Source organism: Physcomitrium patens, chromosome 6 (genome assembly GCF_059467195.1).
Source record: "Physcomitrium patens ecotype Gransden chromosome 6, ASM5946719v1, whole genome shotgun sequence".
Lineage (NCBI taxonomy): Eukaryota > Viridiplantae > Streptophyta > Bryopsida > Funariales > Funariaceae > Physcomitrium > Physcomitrium patens.
This window is the reverse complement of record NC_143415.1, coordinates 7,118,530-7,134,647: the sequence shown is the minus strand read 5'-3', so window position 1 is coordinate 7,134,647 and position 16,118 is coordinate 7,118,530. Positions and strand designations below refer to the sequence as shown.

General features: G+C 39.2%; 1 protein-coding gene across 1 annotated transcript; it reads left to right on the top strand.

Moving 5' to 3' along the window:
* Positions 1–2,978: 2,978 nt before the first annotated feature.
* On the top strand, positions 2,979–15,303 carry LOC112283745 (uncharacterized). Its single transcript, XM_024522825.3, has 27 exons — positions 2,979–3,643; positions 3,801–3,895; positions 4,177–4,276; positions 4,457–4,561; positions 4,779–4,941; positions 5,462–5,624; positions 5,802–5,867; positions 6,090–6,170; positions 6,403–6,497; positions 6,796–6,946; positions 7,314–7,400; positions 7,781–8,050; positions 8,283–8,380; positions 8,637–8,760; positions 9,014–9,121; positions 9,314–9,449; positions 9,904–10,011; positions 10,281–10,308; positions 10,533–10,662; positions 10,833–11,018; positions 11,240–11,350; positions 11,866–12,042; positions 12,470–12,628; positions 12,858–13,151; positions 13,436–13,609; positions 13,886–14,043; positions 14,518–15,303. The coding sequence occupies exons 1-27, from the start codon at positions 3,484–3,486 to the stop codon at positions 15,188–15,190; spliced, it is 4,200 nt and encodes a 1,399-aa protein (XP_024378593.1). The 5' UTR covers positions 2,979–3,483; the 3' UTR covers positions 15,191–15,303.
* The last annotated feature ends 815 nt before the right edge of the window (positions 15,304–16,118 follow it).

Below are 16,118 nucleotides of genomic sequence, written 5' to 3'. Positions count from 1 at the left end.
GCTCCTTAAAATTACGAACTCAGAATTTGCAACGCGCTGGTGCAAACTAGACCTTCACATTTACTCAAACATGCTTGCTCACTTTGACGCTGCCAAAGAGACGTGAGCCATGACCCTTGAATTACGAGATGTGTGGACGGACCAAGCCTACTTTAAGAGGTGATCGAAAGACCAACAGCTAATCTTGGAAACACACAAATCATCAGAGCGATAACTGGAAGCGGCGCCAGACCAATGTGACTTCTGTCGCCTTCATAGCTTGAGCGATTTCGAGGCTGAACGGAAATCATGAGTCAGCATATTCTGAAGGGTGACTGTCTATGAACGAGAGCTATGAACGTGACGCACGGTCCACTATCAAAATATCAAAAACCTCTCAATCGCGATTGAACCCCGAACTTCCAATAACGCCTCGAGCTAATTTAAGCTAGATCGCATGCGAGTTTAAAATTAAAATACATCTGTCACCGACGAAGAAATTTCAAGTGCCAAAATATTCATGTACAACTCACACAGAAAAACTGTCAAAACGAGAACAATTTGGAGAAAGAAAACCTGGAGCAAGTGCATGGGAATCAGCTGACGGATGCACCAAATGCTGGGAGGAAGCTGGTACTAAGCGGTGTTGCTCAACGAAGAGCCCACGGCATAAAAACTCGCATTAAATGCGCCACCGCAACCAAATATCAGCTCCAAAAACAGCATCCATCCACTTACTACATCCACCAAAATCCTTAGGAAATATCGTGAGCTTGTTTATAATCCAGTACGAACTCAACTGGCACGATCACCATGCCACCCTGCCCTTAAGAAACAGCACTCAAAAATCATCGCACCACCTATTCATAACCTCGGCAAAACGAGACATGTTTGGATTGTGCGGCGTCAAATGTGCGCAATCAAGCCAACGACAGGAAGAAGAGATGGCGAAATCGATAAGCACGCACCGTAACGATTGAGCTAATGCTATTGCTTCCAAACAACACCAGGTTCTCCACAAAAACTACACCAAACTCCAAAAAGACACTGGTGCTAGAGTTCTACGAAAATACAACCCATCCGAACGAGGAGGTGCATTAGGGTTTGGAATTGACGACCACCATTTCGAGCATAATCGTCGAGCAGATCAAGTGTCTGTAATGAGAATGACTATTTCCATATTAAGTCGACAGTTCCACTCTATAATGAAGCCCCCGACAAATTAAGTCTCTGATTTTATTGAAAGTCAAAACCGTCGGAATCCCCATTGGAAAAGTCAAAAGTCGAAAGTATCTTAGCAATTATCATGTGTACCAATTGCACACATGCCATGCATGTATAATACATCACACATAATATTGTTTGAGGTCAAAATTAAATAGCTTATTTTTTATTTGATTAACTTATTTACTTAAGAGTTGTTTCTTGCTTGATAATTTGATGAAACAAGTTAAATCGTTTTTGATGTTATCAAACTTGGGTTTGAGATTGTGTACTTGAAGTACAATTGTAAAGTAGTGATTGATTCTATGGCCTAACCCCAAAGCAAAACAAGTTTGGATGGTGATCTTTTGGTGTGTCCTTGTTTTATGAACTATTTTTAGAATATATGTCATATTCAATCTTCTGGCAATGTTTGAAAATGATCACATCCTATTGTTTGATATGAACCAAAAGTTGTAATAAATTGTCAAACTTTTTTGTTAAACATTATTATGTGCATTGAGGATCTATAAACTACATGAACATAATGATATGGTAGAATGCAGTGCAAATGTGGTACCAATCAAGTGCATTCTTTGACTAATGCCTTATAAATTCATTTATTCATTGTTAATACAATAAATCACTTTAAAAAACTCTTTCAAATTTGTCAAGTAATACTGTTTCTCAAAACCACCACTGTTTTGATTATATATATATATATATATATATACTGAATATACTTATATACATTTATGTGTATGTAAGTAATACTAATTTTTTTAAAGATTTGAAACGAGATATATTAGTGTATGTATGTATGTATGTATGTATTTATGTATATTCTTACGCACATATGCACATATTTGTTCAAAATAAAATACGATCAGTCACGAAACATCCCCTCCCCCCTTCCCAAAAGAAAACACAAGGAAAATAAAAGCAGAACCTAATCATCGCGTCTGAATTAATTTAGTACCATTTTTTTTTTTTACTTACGTTGCACAACCAATTTTTTGAGTCTTTGCCACCCTGTTATGAATAAATTTCAAAGGAAACCCCAACAGGCAAGAGACGTCTTAGGCTTTTACAATCACACAAAAAGTTCAATACCATAAAAATCATCACAATGTTCATGTACACGAAGAATCTTAGTTACAGAAAACAGTCGTTGCTTAATGTATATTCAAATTTTGTGTTACACCCAAACATGTCAAACTTAGTGATTCACAACAATTCACAAATCTCACAAGGCAATTGGTTAAATCGCTCTATCATTTATCTGAACCCAATAACGACCACAACAAAACACTCGTTCGATTAGAAACAACGCATACAAATCAATAAAATTATTTGTAATTTTTTTGTAATTCTAAAAACAACCAAGTTCAAAATTGTTTAACAAAAATTCATAGTAGCCCACATGGTTTATTTACCAGAAAAAGGGACATATATGCTCAAAAGTTTGATCTAATATCTCTTATTCCTAAATGGGCGTAGAATGGAAAGTTGAGAACAAGGCAATAAAACTACTTTAATTGGACAATGTTGGTCACGAAAACAATCCCCTCCACCCAATTAGTCCCACCTAATTTCGTATTAGGCATAATAATTTTTTAAAACCTAGAGTAATTATTTGGCAAAGGTGATTAACCAGGCCCCCATAGAATTTACCCCTTTTGTTTTACCGCGCCATGGCTGGTTTAACTACGTCAACAACACACCTTCCTCAGCCCCTGTTTCGCACAAGGGCTTCAAGTGCCTCTCATTGCCACTCTGGCTTTGGCTATGGCGGAAGCTCCCGCGCCCGCGCTCTTCACACGCTTCTACTATTGTCTCTGATCCCTCGCTTGAGGTGCCTCTCGTCGTCTTGCCTGTGCCTCTCTCCCTCCCTTCCTGTGCGAATCTCCTAAATCGTGTGATTGTGGCGTTTTTTTTCGTCGGAAACGGGGAATAATGTACAGGTCTTAAATTTCGATCTGCAGGGGATGTGAATGATGAGATGGTCTTTTAGGGTTACGGGTGCAAGGAGATCGAAGCGGGGGCGTGGATCTGGTGAATTTCGGCATTGCTGAGGGGCGAGTGAGAACAGGTGACGTGCTGGTGGAGCTGGAGATAGAGGACGAGGAAGGGGAGATCTGAGGATGGCGGGACGAGGGAATTGAATGGAATAGGGGAGTAGGGCGCAGGGATGCGGAGAGGAAGGGGTTTGTGGATTTTTGCGTGCGGGAGTTGACTGGCAGGTTGTTGCAGTGGACTTAGATTAGAGGAATTTGTGGACGTTGCGGTGGTAGGTGAAACATGGACCCTGCTGAGACGGCTTTGGCGCAGCTCCTGCGGCAGCGCATGAGTCCTGTGGTCATGGTCATGGCCACTGCCCGTGCCGAGGAGACATCGCGGAAAAATCAGCTCGGCATTGTGGATTTGTTGCGCCCTTTCTGTGTCCTTGACCAAATTGATGGTACAATTTCTTCCAATTTCGGTCCAATCTATCTCAACTGATTTCCGTTGCGCTGATTTTGCTGCAGTGAGGTTTTTCTGTAAAGATTCATGCACCAATGAATGTTTTAATAGGGTGAAGATAGTTGCTTACTGAAAGCGCGGTATGTTCATTGCAGTTCCAGTGCGCACGGCAAGTGAGCTGCCTTACAGATTACAGGACTTTGAGCTTCGGATGTTTTATGCTGCAGATATTGCTCAGCCCAGTGCCGAGGTAGGAAATCAAGTCTCTCTTTTGAGGTTGTCTGTAATCTTTCGGGAAAATGGACCTACAGTTAATTTTTGTAATTTTTTTGGAAACAGGGGTTGATGAGATGGTTTTCTGGGCGCACAATTCTACCTCTCTACATTCTTGATTTCGTTAGTCTAAATACACGCAGTGCTTCATTTTCGCCGAGCCTTTCAGATTGATATAATCCGGGATGTCAAGGCATTTGGTACATACTGCTGTGAGAAAGGACTGTCTGACATTGAATTTGTGGTTTTCTGCATTAGGTGGCAGAGGATTATCTTGTTCAGTGTGTTAGTGACGCCAGTGATGAAGCTGCCGCAGCTCTCTTGGGAGATTCGAAGGACATAGAGGTTGTCAGAAAAAGTGAGTTGCACTTGAATCTAGACTAATCGGCTCCAGGAAGGAGGAAAGTTTTTTACACCGTCGAACCAGAGTTTTAATAGCTTGATGCTTGTTCTATGATCTATGGCTAGGATGACACTTATTTGTGATTTATATAAAGATGAGTCCATTATTTATTGAATTGCATTGGTGGAATCACAGTGGTTGAATCAGAAACACAATCATCTTGGTTTCAACGGTATTGCCGAGATTACATTCGGACTCTTGCGTTCTCAGAACATGAAGCAATTGATCATCCTATAGCATGTAAGTGTTGCTATGTAATCTTGACTCAGATGCTTCCTAAATTTAATCTGGAATAGATGCATTCCTTTTTGGCTATAAAAACAATCAAAATCAATCTTTGACTTAATCCTCATCGGCAAGCATGTTACTTCTTTCTGGGTAACTTGTGAGAATTTTCTACGATTTTGGTCTTGGTTGATAGTGCGCTGAAGCGCAACTGGTTTTTGTGAGGTTGCAGGTCTTTTGGTAGCGTCAACAAAGGACGAGAGCCCGTTGACGCAGTTTGTGGATCTCTACAACCCAGATTTTCTTCCTACTCTTGTGAAGGATGGTGCGATGGACCCCAAGGTTTTGAAGCACTACGTTCTACTGCATGATGTTCAGGATGGCTCATTGGATGAGTAAGTTATTGTGATATTACTGAAGAACATTTTTGCCGTTAAATCCTGGGAAGCTTATTATCAAGGTGTTAGACCACGTGATACTTTAATCATTCATGAAATTTCATCTTTCTAGATTTCGTTTACTTTGTAAGATCTTAGTGATATTTGAATTGCTCTGTTGCTAATCATTGCCTGAAAAATTCTGCTGGAGTAGATGGTTTGTGGGATGCACATTCATTGACCCATTTTTTACGTCTATATGAACGCACTTTCAGCGTTAGAAGATTCAATTGAATGCGCTTACATTCCTTGAATATTTCACAGTCACAGATATTTAGAAGCCTCTTTGATCAGGTTCAAAGGTTTCAGTAACTTTGTAGTATTCCAAGGGGATGTTTGTACTGAAGTACTTGCAGTCGTTGATTTGCCTGAGATTATTTTTGGCTTTAATTCATATTTTTTTGATTATTTGTCATTCAAGTTTTGTATTAATGTCTAATCTTTTTCTATCATTTATTTGATGGCTGCATGAGTACAGGTCCAATAAAATCTTGTCGGAGATGCGAAGTACATTTGGAGCTATCAACTGTGGTGTTTTGAGTATCAACTCTGGATCAATTGATTCTGATTCGCTCCCTAATGATGTTTGGTCTGGGCGGTTGTTGCAACCGATTGTGAACAACTCCCCTGAGTTGAAGCAGGTATGATCCAGTATTTAATACTGAACTGTATGTAATCAAAGCTGAAATTGGAGTACATTTTCGAATGAATTTAAATCAGTCATGATCTGGTGATGTTATTTGGATGCGTTGTTGTTGAGATTTCATAAGCGCTATAGACTCTTGAGTTTAGCTTTTGACTATATGTTCGTCATGCAGGTGGACGACACTGAAGCACCAAAACAAAGACCAGGCTTGTGCTTGAGCAAGAGTGATGTAGCAATGGTAAATTTGCGTTATAATTCTCTAAGCTTAAGGACGTTTTGATAATGTTTGTTAGAGTCGCATGTTTTAATTCGATGTTGCATCTTTGTGATTTTACCCTCAAGGCAACTGTTTACACTACCTTCGGATTGAGGACTTGAATGATACCTGTTAATGTATAACCTAATGAATTGTGTCTTTTGTGTTTTCTACTGATGTTTGTTATAAATTTTTCCTTCTCAGATATCAGATTTTGTGCTGGATTTTGCGTTGAAGCAAATTATTCCACATATGGAGCAGAAAATTCGAATTCTCAACCAACAGGTTAGTGGTTGCACACTCACTTAATCATGTTTTCCAGGAGCCTTTATTGATTGCCAAGATGGTACGATGCACAATAAAACCTTTTTCAAGGGACGAATTTTTTTTGAACGATCTAAGTTGGTTGAGAACAGCCCTTCTTTAAAAATATATGAGATATGTTTCGCGTTTAGCAGGTTTTCAATTAGTGCTTGAGCTTTTCTTGTTGCTGCTGAAAATCCATGTCCTATTTCAGGTTTCAGCAACCAGGAGAGGTCTTAAGAATCAATTAAAAAATTTATGGTGGCGGAAGGGTAAAGAAGAAACATCCGATGTCCAAGCTGGCGGCCAGTGAGTTCGTCTTCATTCTTATAAAGCAGTTTTATGTGGCATTTCTGTGCAGTGCTCTATATATTTGCACTTTTCTTTCAACTTGCATTTATTTGAGGGTCCAATTAATTTCATCCTATCTAGATATCATCCTATTCTAAACCATTTGTACTAAAAGTTGTAGTTTGAGTTGAAGCTTAGATCGTATTTTTGTATTCCAGAATCAGAGTAACCGAAATGTTTAGTACTGTAATCATGATCAGAAAGTATCTATAACTTGTGTCTCAGTCTCTAATTTGTGAGGGGTTAACTGACTCAGGTACACCTTTAGCAGCATGGAGTCGCAGATCCGGGTCTTGGCTGACTATGCCTTCATGCTACACGATTATGACTTGGCTCTTCAAAATTACCGGTTGCTTTCTAGTGACTACAAAACCGATAAGGCTTGGAAACGTTATGCAGGGGTTCAGGTCAGTGATTTTCAATGTTATACTTCTGTCCTGTGTGCTTTTTTTGTCACATGATTCTAATACCTTTGTTCTATTCCAGGTCGTGGCCAATTCCTTGAACCCAGAATCTAGCGTAATTTGATGGCCATTCTTTTCAGCAAATAATTGTCGCATGTTCTAGATTTACCCAGTGCTTAACAGCACGGTACGGGAAATATTGCAGCTGTTCAGTCGATGTGTATGTAGTAGTGTTAATTGATCAATTTTTTTTTTTCTACGCATGAAATCGAAGTGTGCCGTGTAGAATATAGTTGTGGTTGAAGTGTGTTGGACTTATCATTGAGTTTGTTTTCTGATTACTTTCCTTTGCTGTGTGTTTCGAAATCAGGAAATGATAGGGTTGTGTTTATTCATGATGGACCAGTCCCGAAGAGAAGCAGAAATCTCTTTAGAATCTGCTTATAATGTATATCAGGTTACTGTCTTTGACCTGTATGCACATCACCTGACTTATGATGGTAGTTGAAAAGAAATTCAAAGACATTGTGAGGGTTGTCACTTGCGTTTTATCCTATTCCAAGTCCCACAAGACGTCTTCTTTCATGATAACGAAGGAGGGCTTTTGCTATATTTTAGTTGATGCCGTTTTCAAAGTTTTCTGTAAGTTTTTGTGTGCATATAGAGAAGCTGCCTGAATTCCTTGGAGCTTGCAGGTTGTATGTGCGACGTAGAGGTCGAATTCCAAGAGCAGATTTCTCAGTCAATGGTTTGTTTGGGCTTTATTATGAACAAACTTATGTGCAGTATGCTGCTTTACAATATATTCATCACAAGTTTGTTTTTTCAATGATGCAGAAATGTGGGGGCAATACTGCGAAGTATGCGACTCGGACTTCCATGTGGCTGGCAGAGATACATAAAGCAAGGGGTCAGTTTCGGGAGGCTGCGAATGTTCTGTTTCGAGCCTCAATGCTGAAAATCGAAGGAGGACAGGGTGTAAGCTTGCGTGCAGGAGTGCTTTTGGAGCAAGCTGCCTACTGTTATTTGAGACTTTCTCCTCCCATGCTGAGAAAGTTTGGATTTCATATGGTGCTGGCTGGCAATAGATACACTGTGTGTTTTCAGGTATTCCCAGGTTCTCATTTCTCCTTTTTCGGTCTTACATTTTGTTGTTTCAAAGATCGAAGAACTTGCACCATAAGGCTACTTTCTCCTATTGTGCTGCTATATAAACAAGTTCTTCAGTTTGCATGTGCAAGGTACTGCAATTACTGTATCAATTTACAAGAACACAATTGTAACTATTTTCAGATCTGATTATGGATGCAACTAATTCAGAGGGCGAATACTTGTGCAGCGGAAGCATGCGATGCGTGTCTACAGAAGTGTCCTGAGCATCTTTGAAGGTCAGGGTTGGAAATACATCAGCGATCATGTCCATTTTCATCTTGGCAGGCAATGAGATGACTGCCTTCCTTTTTAATTTATATATTTTTCTCTCTCTCTTTCTCTTTCTCTATATATATTTTGATTGTACGATTTGCATCCACATTGATTACTTCTTCAATGATCCTCAGAATCATGCTATCTAGGTCTGTCTTAGTGACTAACGTGTAATTTCTATGGTGTTTTGTTATTTGAAGTGTTCCTCTACCAGTATTCTACCTCGCTATTTGAAAGTGTATCTGACAATCAGCATGAAAAAACGCAGGCTTTCGCATTTTCTGGGAAATAACGACCTTGCGATTTTTCATTTTATGAAGTTGGTTACATGTAGTCATCAGTCTCCTGCAAATCAATCAAATTTTTTGAGAGAGTTTCTTTATGTTGTTGAGGTGAAATCTCAAGACGACTACTAATCTGTATTGTGAATCACTTTTCAGAAATTGCTCGTTATGTTCATTCTGTTTGAGGCATACCGTATCATTTTGTCAACGTTGTGCCCTTGAGCCCCCTTGTTTTTTTTGGATAGGCAGGAGTTTCGTTTTTCGATGTTTTATTGTGTTAATGATGTTCATCTGCAAGTAAGCTAAATTTTGCACATTGATGTTGTTCTGGAATATTAGTTAAATGGCTGTTTTGTTGTAGAACACGGTAGGAAAGAACAAAGTTCTGGACTTGGAGCTGCCGACTATCAACGCAGAGCGCGTACATGTACATTTTGAAGACCATAGAATCTATTCAACATCTTCTGCTGTAAGTGCTGCCACTATCTGAAAGTTCAATCAAATTTGCTACCTATTAGGAGCTTGATTCAGAGAGTTTCAGTGAAGTGTTTCTTGTAACACTGCTTAAGTTTCTTGCCTGGTTTTAATGTCATTAACTTCATTCCCCTGCGATTTTTTTTTCATTACTCGGAAGTGAGTTTTATGTTGCTGTGGGGTTCAGGCAGCAAAAGCAGAGAACATATGGACACCTGTGGAGGAGGGGCTTGTACCTTCTGTTGCAGTTCAAACGCATACGTGGATGGACGCTCCAAAGTCTTTGGTGCAAGCCATAGACTACAATGTTTGTATTGCTGGCGGTAAGTCTCGACTTTGAACTTTAGGTATCATTCGAATGCCCTGTAGATATGCCTCTATATTTTTATAAAGCGAAGTTCTCATGTTTCACTACAAGTTTCTTGAGTAATATATGAGTGTAATTTCATATCTGGTCGTTTTTGTGATTCACAAACACTAGTTTCTTTGCGGGTATGGGCGTATTGGGTTCTGGTCGAAGTAGATTAGAATGTAGCCGATTTTTAATTTCTGGTATCGAAATTCAAGCGGTAACATTTATCCGATTTTCTGATGTAGCTATTGATTTTACTCATGTATTTTTGACATGAAGTTCTAATGTCTCAGCAAGCCGCTTTGTCATGATCATACATCGCATTAATATCTATTGTTTAGGTTTTTACCTCACCTTTATAAAATAAATCCTCACATGTTTTAAAGTCAAATGTTTGTAACCTGTTGCATCGTATCATGTTGCAGAGGAGGTTGGGGTTGATGTGGAGTTTAGCAATCCTCTTCAAATTCCAATTGATGTTTCGTCTGTTTGTCTTACCTGTGAATTTGACGATAGCAGTGTAAACAAACCTGGTAAAACTTTCCACCTTGGATTTTACGCTATTGCTAGGCCTAAATATTTTCAAGCAAATAAGCTGGCTGCTGCTCTTTGGGTTCCCATTCCATTAATTAGCAGGCTGAACATTTTTGTTAATTATTTTGATTATTTATAGTTGTTAACATGCTATTCATGAAGTTTTGCAACAAACTGCTGTTCTGTTTTTTGAACCTTTTACTCGCATCATACCAGTGAACTCATCCATTTTGATATTTTGATAACATGAATCTTGTTTTTTATGCAGACACCGCACAAATTGCCCTGAACCCAAGGTTGACCACTTTTATTGTTTTTCATGAGCATATTTGTTTTGGATGTAATTCGAAAACTGTTGTGTCGCAAATTGAATTTAAATTTATTTGAGTTCATCAGAATGTATTCTTCTAGTTATGTCAATTTTTGTTATCTGGTTCGACATTAGGCGGTGTTGCAAATTTGGTAACTCCAACCAAATTTAATATTGATACTGAAGTCCTGATTCTCGTTTGATAAACAGTGAAGATCAAAGTTCGGATCTTATTGAAGATAAAGCTCAGTCAACAGTTATTACTGTGGAGAATGATTCAATGCCTTCCGTTGTTCTTCCTGACGAGTCTTTCCAATTGCCAGCTGCGGAAAAGATTGTGGTATATTTGCTGTTCTTTTACAATTGGAAATTGACACTTTCGCAGTCTCCACTCAACGGGATTCCTTTCTTGTGTCCGACTTTGTGTCACCTTTTACAGATTTATGTACTACCGAATATTTAGGTGATGCAAGAGGTTTCTGATTGGAGGTGATATGGTCAACATTGCAGGTCCGATTAAAGGCGAAACCACTGAAAGAGGGCGTACTGAAGGTGGTTGGTGTGCGATGGGTCTTGGCGGGTATCGCAACAGGGCATCGAGAGTTTACAATCACTGGGCCTCAGATCACTACGTCTAAGACTCGAGCTTGGAGTAATCCACCACCTAATCAACGCCTGAAATTCCATGTTCTGGCGGTGAGGTTCTGTTTGCCATGAAATTTGAGTTCATTTAATTCATAGTGATTCCTTGATTAGGTAGACGTCTTGTTGTTCCAGTAATTCGGAATTGTGGATGACAATGTTCAAATTGCAACAGAAATCATCAAAAAACACGTGACTTCGAGGGTTGGTATTTTTCGTCCTGTCTGTTGGTCACCTGTGGATGTTATCAACTGAAGTGTTGCTGGTTAATGCAGCATATGCCAAGACTAGAGGTGTCCATGCACGAGCCTCCAATGAAAGTCAATACTGGGGAGCTTCATCGTGTTGTTCTGGAATTGTACAACCCCTCAAAAATCTCTGTGAAAGTAAGTTTGCTTGAGACTTCAACAATTATGTGAAATTCTGTCTTCTCAAACGCACCTACCTAGTACATTTCGACGGTTTCGCATTTGTTTATTTCTATGCGGTAACAGTGATATTCTGTATCAAGGACTTTTTGGCTCGAGTTCTGCACTGTACAACCCTGTTTTTCAAGTCTTGTCAGAACTTTAGCTGGCTCAACCCACGTTCTATTGAAAATTTTGATAAATTCATTATGTGAACGTAGATGAATTTATAGAATTATTAATTTGTGTTGAACTTCAGCATGAAATTTATAAAATATATTTGCGTATCTTGCATCCTAGAATAGATTGACTCAGTTCATATTTCAAACTTTTTAGTTGGAGCTATTGTTTTTCCTAGATCTCAGATCGATTCGATTGTCAAATTATCAGATAGATTGATAGTCTAAAATGCAAACGTAGGCGCTTGGTTAGCAACGTGTATGCATTTTAGTCCGCTGAGGCTTGATGTTCATGGGGACATGTTGAACTCACAGAGGATCAAATTCAAGACAAGTCATCCAAACGTTCTCCTAGTTGGGAAAGCAGAAGATTTGGACATGGAATTTCCCAGTTGTCTGGAAGTGCAAGCAGGTCAGGAGGGTGGACACGAATTGAAGCATGTCGATATTGCAGAATTCAAGAAAAGACCTTCTGTGTTTTCATTTCCTGAGGTTAGTCTATTTGCTATACATAACTCCAATGCATGTCAAATATTTATTTGCAGGTTTCTTTTTGTGTAATTCTCGAGCACTCAAATTGGTTGATTTTAGTAATGGCTTTCAGACTTGCACTAACTGAAAGCTTTCAGTGCAACTTGAAGAGAAAAAGTGTTAAAACTTCAGAGTTTTCAAGTGCATGAGATCTCTGCATATGATTTCCACACGTATGTCATTGTATCTCAAGCAACATACTAATTGAATTCACTAATTAGGTTTTGTATGGGGTTTTTCATCAGCAAGTTTTAGATGTAGTCTTTTTTAATCTTTAAAGTTTATGATTTTTATGATCTCATTATGTCTGTGCCTGCATCCTAGCATGTCCAGAGTTTTGTAGTTCGTTAAGTCATGCCACCAGAATAACAATTTGGTAATGTAACAGGATACACTGCTGGAGGGAGGCTCTACAGTACTGTGGCCATTGTGGCTGCATGCCAGGCAGCCGGGCACTCTTTCTCTCAACAGCATTTTATATTACGAGTCTGATAGTGCTAATGTAGGTCTGAAGTACCGAACTGTGCGAATGACTGAAAGCATTCAGGTATATTCTACTTTGAGAAACATGCACATGTATATATATGTACGATGCTCTTAATAGAGTAAATGTTTTTACACCTGTGACCTAAATCTACTGATAGTTTCAAAAGATTGTTGATTCCTGTTCAATTTGAGATACATGTTAGCACTCATGTTTTGATTCTCGTCATCTGAAATGACTTTGGTAGATTTGAAGCTGTCTTCATGCATACTTAGACTCTGCATTTGTACAGGTGGTTCCATCATTAAAAGTCTCTGTTCAAATTTCTCCGTCCCCGCTTCATCTTCAACAGTTTTTCTTACGCTTAGACGTGAAGAATCAAAATGCTTTGGAAAACTTTTGGTTGCGCCAAGTCTCTTGCAGTGGAGACCGTTGGTGTTTGGCACCATTATTGCCACCTGTATTAGACAAGGAGGGGGTATTTGGCAAGGACTCAGAAGACAATGTTGCCTTTCTTTCCTCATCAGTCTGTGCTTCACAGCTTTTGCCTGCCAGTCAGACCTTGTCCCTCTTTTTCAAGCTGAATGTAAGTATTACCGTTATTAGTTTCTTACTCATTTTTGGATCTGTTGGATTCTGTTACAATATTATTGCATTACATCATCATTTAGACATTCTACCCACCATTGCGGATGTTATTCATAAAATTGAACGTAGATTTGGTTAGACTTTTAATCCTATTAATGGCTTTCATTTGCTTTGACTTTACTTCTTTTGGGTGAAGTTGTACAGGTCTTTCTTCTTCATAGCCTAGTTTTCTCTGTATTAAGCAGTTCTAACTGATTATAGTACGTGCATTTTCATGGATAGGTGGCACAGCGTGAGGGCAAGTCTAACACAGATGAGGTGAGCAACATAGGTTTGGGACCTCCCAGCAGCAGAGAGCCCCTCATCGACATTGCATCGGGTCCTCTTGCTGACTTTCTTATGCTTGAGAAGCTGCATCAGCCTCGACCCCCTCTCCCATACTTTCTTAAAGCCAAGGTTTGTTTACCCTTTACTGTCATGTCATCTAGTTTTAAACTAAAGCAATTTTAGTTTGTGCGTTCTCTACACAGCTAATACATGAACATTATGAGAAATGAATGTCTGCGAGTTGTTGAGGAATGACTTGATATTCCAAGATTTTTGAACTGTCGGAGCTGCCTATTCTTGAATGGTTATGCTACAAATAGAGAATCACAAGATCCTTCAGTGCCATCTAAAAACCACGAAAACGGTACTGAATGTTTAACTGATGAGACAACGCTTGTATCTCAGAAAAGTGCGGTTGAAGAGTCGTCGGACTCTTCTAATATTCTTCGGGATGGCGGGGAAGTTGATGTAGTGTTGATATCAGAACAGCAGGAGGGTTTGGGTGATGCTGCAGTGCAAAACCCAAGCCTTCGAGTTGGAGCTCATCACATTTGCCATTGCAGGTATTTACAAAATTTGCATTCTTAGTTATGATTTTTTGGTTACCAGGCTAGTGGTGTAAGCGCATCATTTGTGGCATTATTTGATGCTGGGAAATGGCTCGATCTTAGATTATTGGTTGGCTGCATAGTTGTGAAGTCGTATTTTTTGCTCCTAATTATTTTCCAAATACTAAGTTACTTTCATTTACTTTTATAAGCACTGTCTGTATGACCTATGATGTACATCGGTTCTTGTTAGATTTGGAGCAGTTTTTAATTGCTTGCAGGCCACATTATGTGAATTACATTAGAGATCCTGTACATGTTTGAATGGTTTTCTTAGATATTGCTGTCCAATACATCCGGCGTGATTCGTCAATTGTGAATTATCCTGGTTTATGCCTTACGAAGAATATTATGCAATGCATGCTTGTTCTGTTAAAGAACTCTGCATGTTTGATTTTAATGCTATTATCTTTTATGCTGTTTTTGCAGTGTCCAGGGTGATCAACCATTTGTTTGGGTGATGGAAGGTCCTAATCCTGTTTATCACAATTTTTCGCGCCAACCTTTTTGTGAAGTTACCATGCTGCTTACAATCAGGAATTGCTCAATCTACACTGGTTCTATAAGGGTAGAGACTTTAGACTTGGTTACCCCAGCTAGCACCCCCGCATCCCCCAAGGAGATCCAATTTGGATGGATACCATTAAGTACCTCTGCTTCGCCCGTAGGAGATCCTGTCACAGCCAACGTTGTAGCAGATCCTGCTTCTAGTAAACAGAACTCCAACTCAGTAGCATACAGAACTCCAACCCCTCCATTTCTTTGGTGCAACCTGCGATCCACCACTATCCATTCTTTAGCCCCCGGTGCATCTACCAAGGTACCTCTCCGTGTTGCATTTTTGGCTCCTGGTGTTTATGACCTTTCTCGTTACAGGATAAGCTGGACATTGCTGGAACTCCTACAGAGCACAGTGGCTGAAGGGTTGTCAGAGATGTCTGAGTTGCATTTGAAGACTACATCAGCAACTTATTCACGCGGGTTTACACCACCAGTTGACACCAGCTTGCAAACAGGAAGTCATGAAACCAGTGATGCCAGTGCGTCTGGTGTTGGATTAGGCCATTCTCTCCTGTTGTCTGTTGTCCAATCAAATACATGATAAATTGTTGTCCTTTGTGAGTAGGCTTTGATCATCATTAGTTAATTATTCACTTCGCTTGATCATGCATGTGTAAAACTTTTTCCACTTTGCAATTCTTCTCTTCGACAGAATATCCTTGCGTATGAGATACGTAGAATTACAATTTTGAGGGATTGAGGATTCCATTTCTGTGTGATGATTCCATGTCGTTATCAGACTCCAGATATGAGTGTGCCTTATCCATCATATATACATCAGTCAGCTTTTAACGAACTACCTTCTGCTTCTTATTGATTGCATTTAGGTTTAGGTGCAGTAGTTCTTCTACATCTTCACTTGTACTAAGGTGCCGCCACCAGGTTTTTTTGTCTAGTGTTGGGAGTCATCTTTTGCTCAAATACTTTTGCCTTAGGTCTTCTGGGTTTGATGGAAATTTTGCAAACCTTTATCTTTTAGTAGTCATCAAGCTCTCAATTGTTTAGTTTTGAGCACTTCCTGCCCTTTTTAGATAACGAGAATTGAAGATTGGAGTGTAACAGCTTAACTAGGCTGCAGGCGTCATGTTCAGTACTTGATTTCGATTACTTTCTCTTAAAATGGAAGTTCTGCAAATTCTTTACTTCTTGATGATTTGCAAGCTACTTACATATTCCACACACAATGGTTCATGCCTACTCAGAAATATGCTAATCTATTTAGTAACAAAATTTTCTATTTAACCTGAGCTGCGGCTGTAGCAATATACACCCTCAAATTTCATGTGTCATATACATATATGATGCAATGTGCCAGTGCGTCTGTAACCGGGTTTCAAAAAATATATAAAATTATCAGAAAACCACAATATTGCAAAAGATTGTAAACGAGTTCACTTGTTTGTTGTTTTCTTTGAATTAAAAAATATTCATCGAAGAGTTGAGCTACTTCTTGATAAAAAGCAATAGAT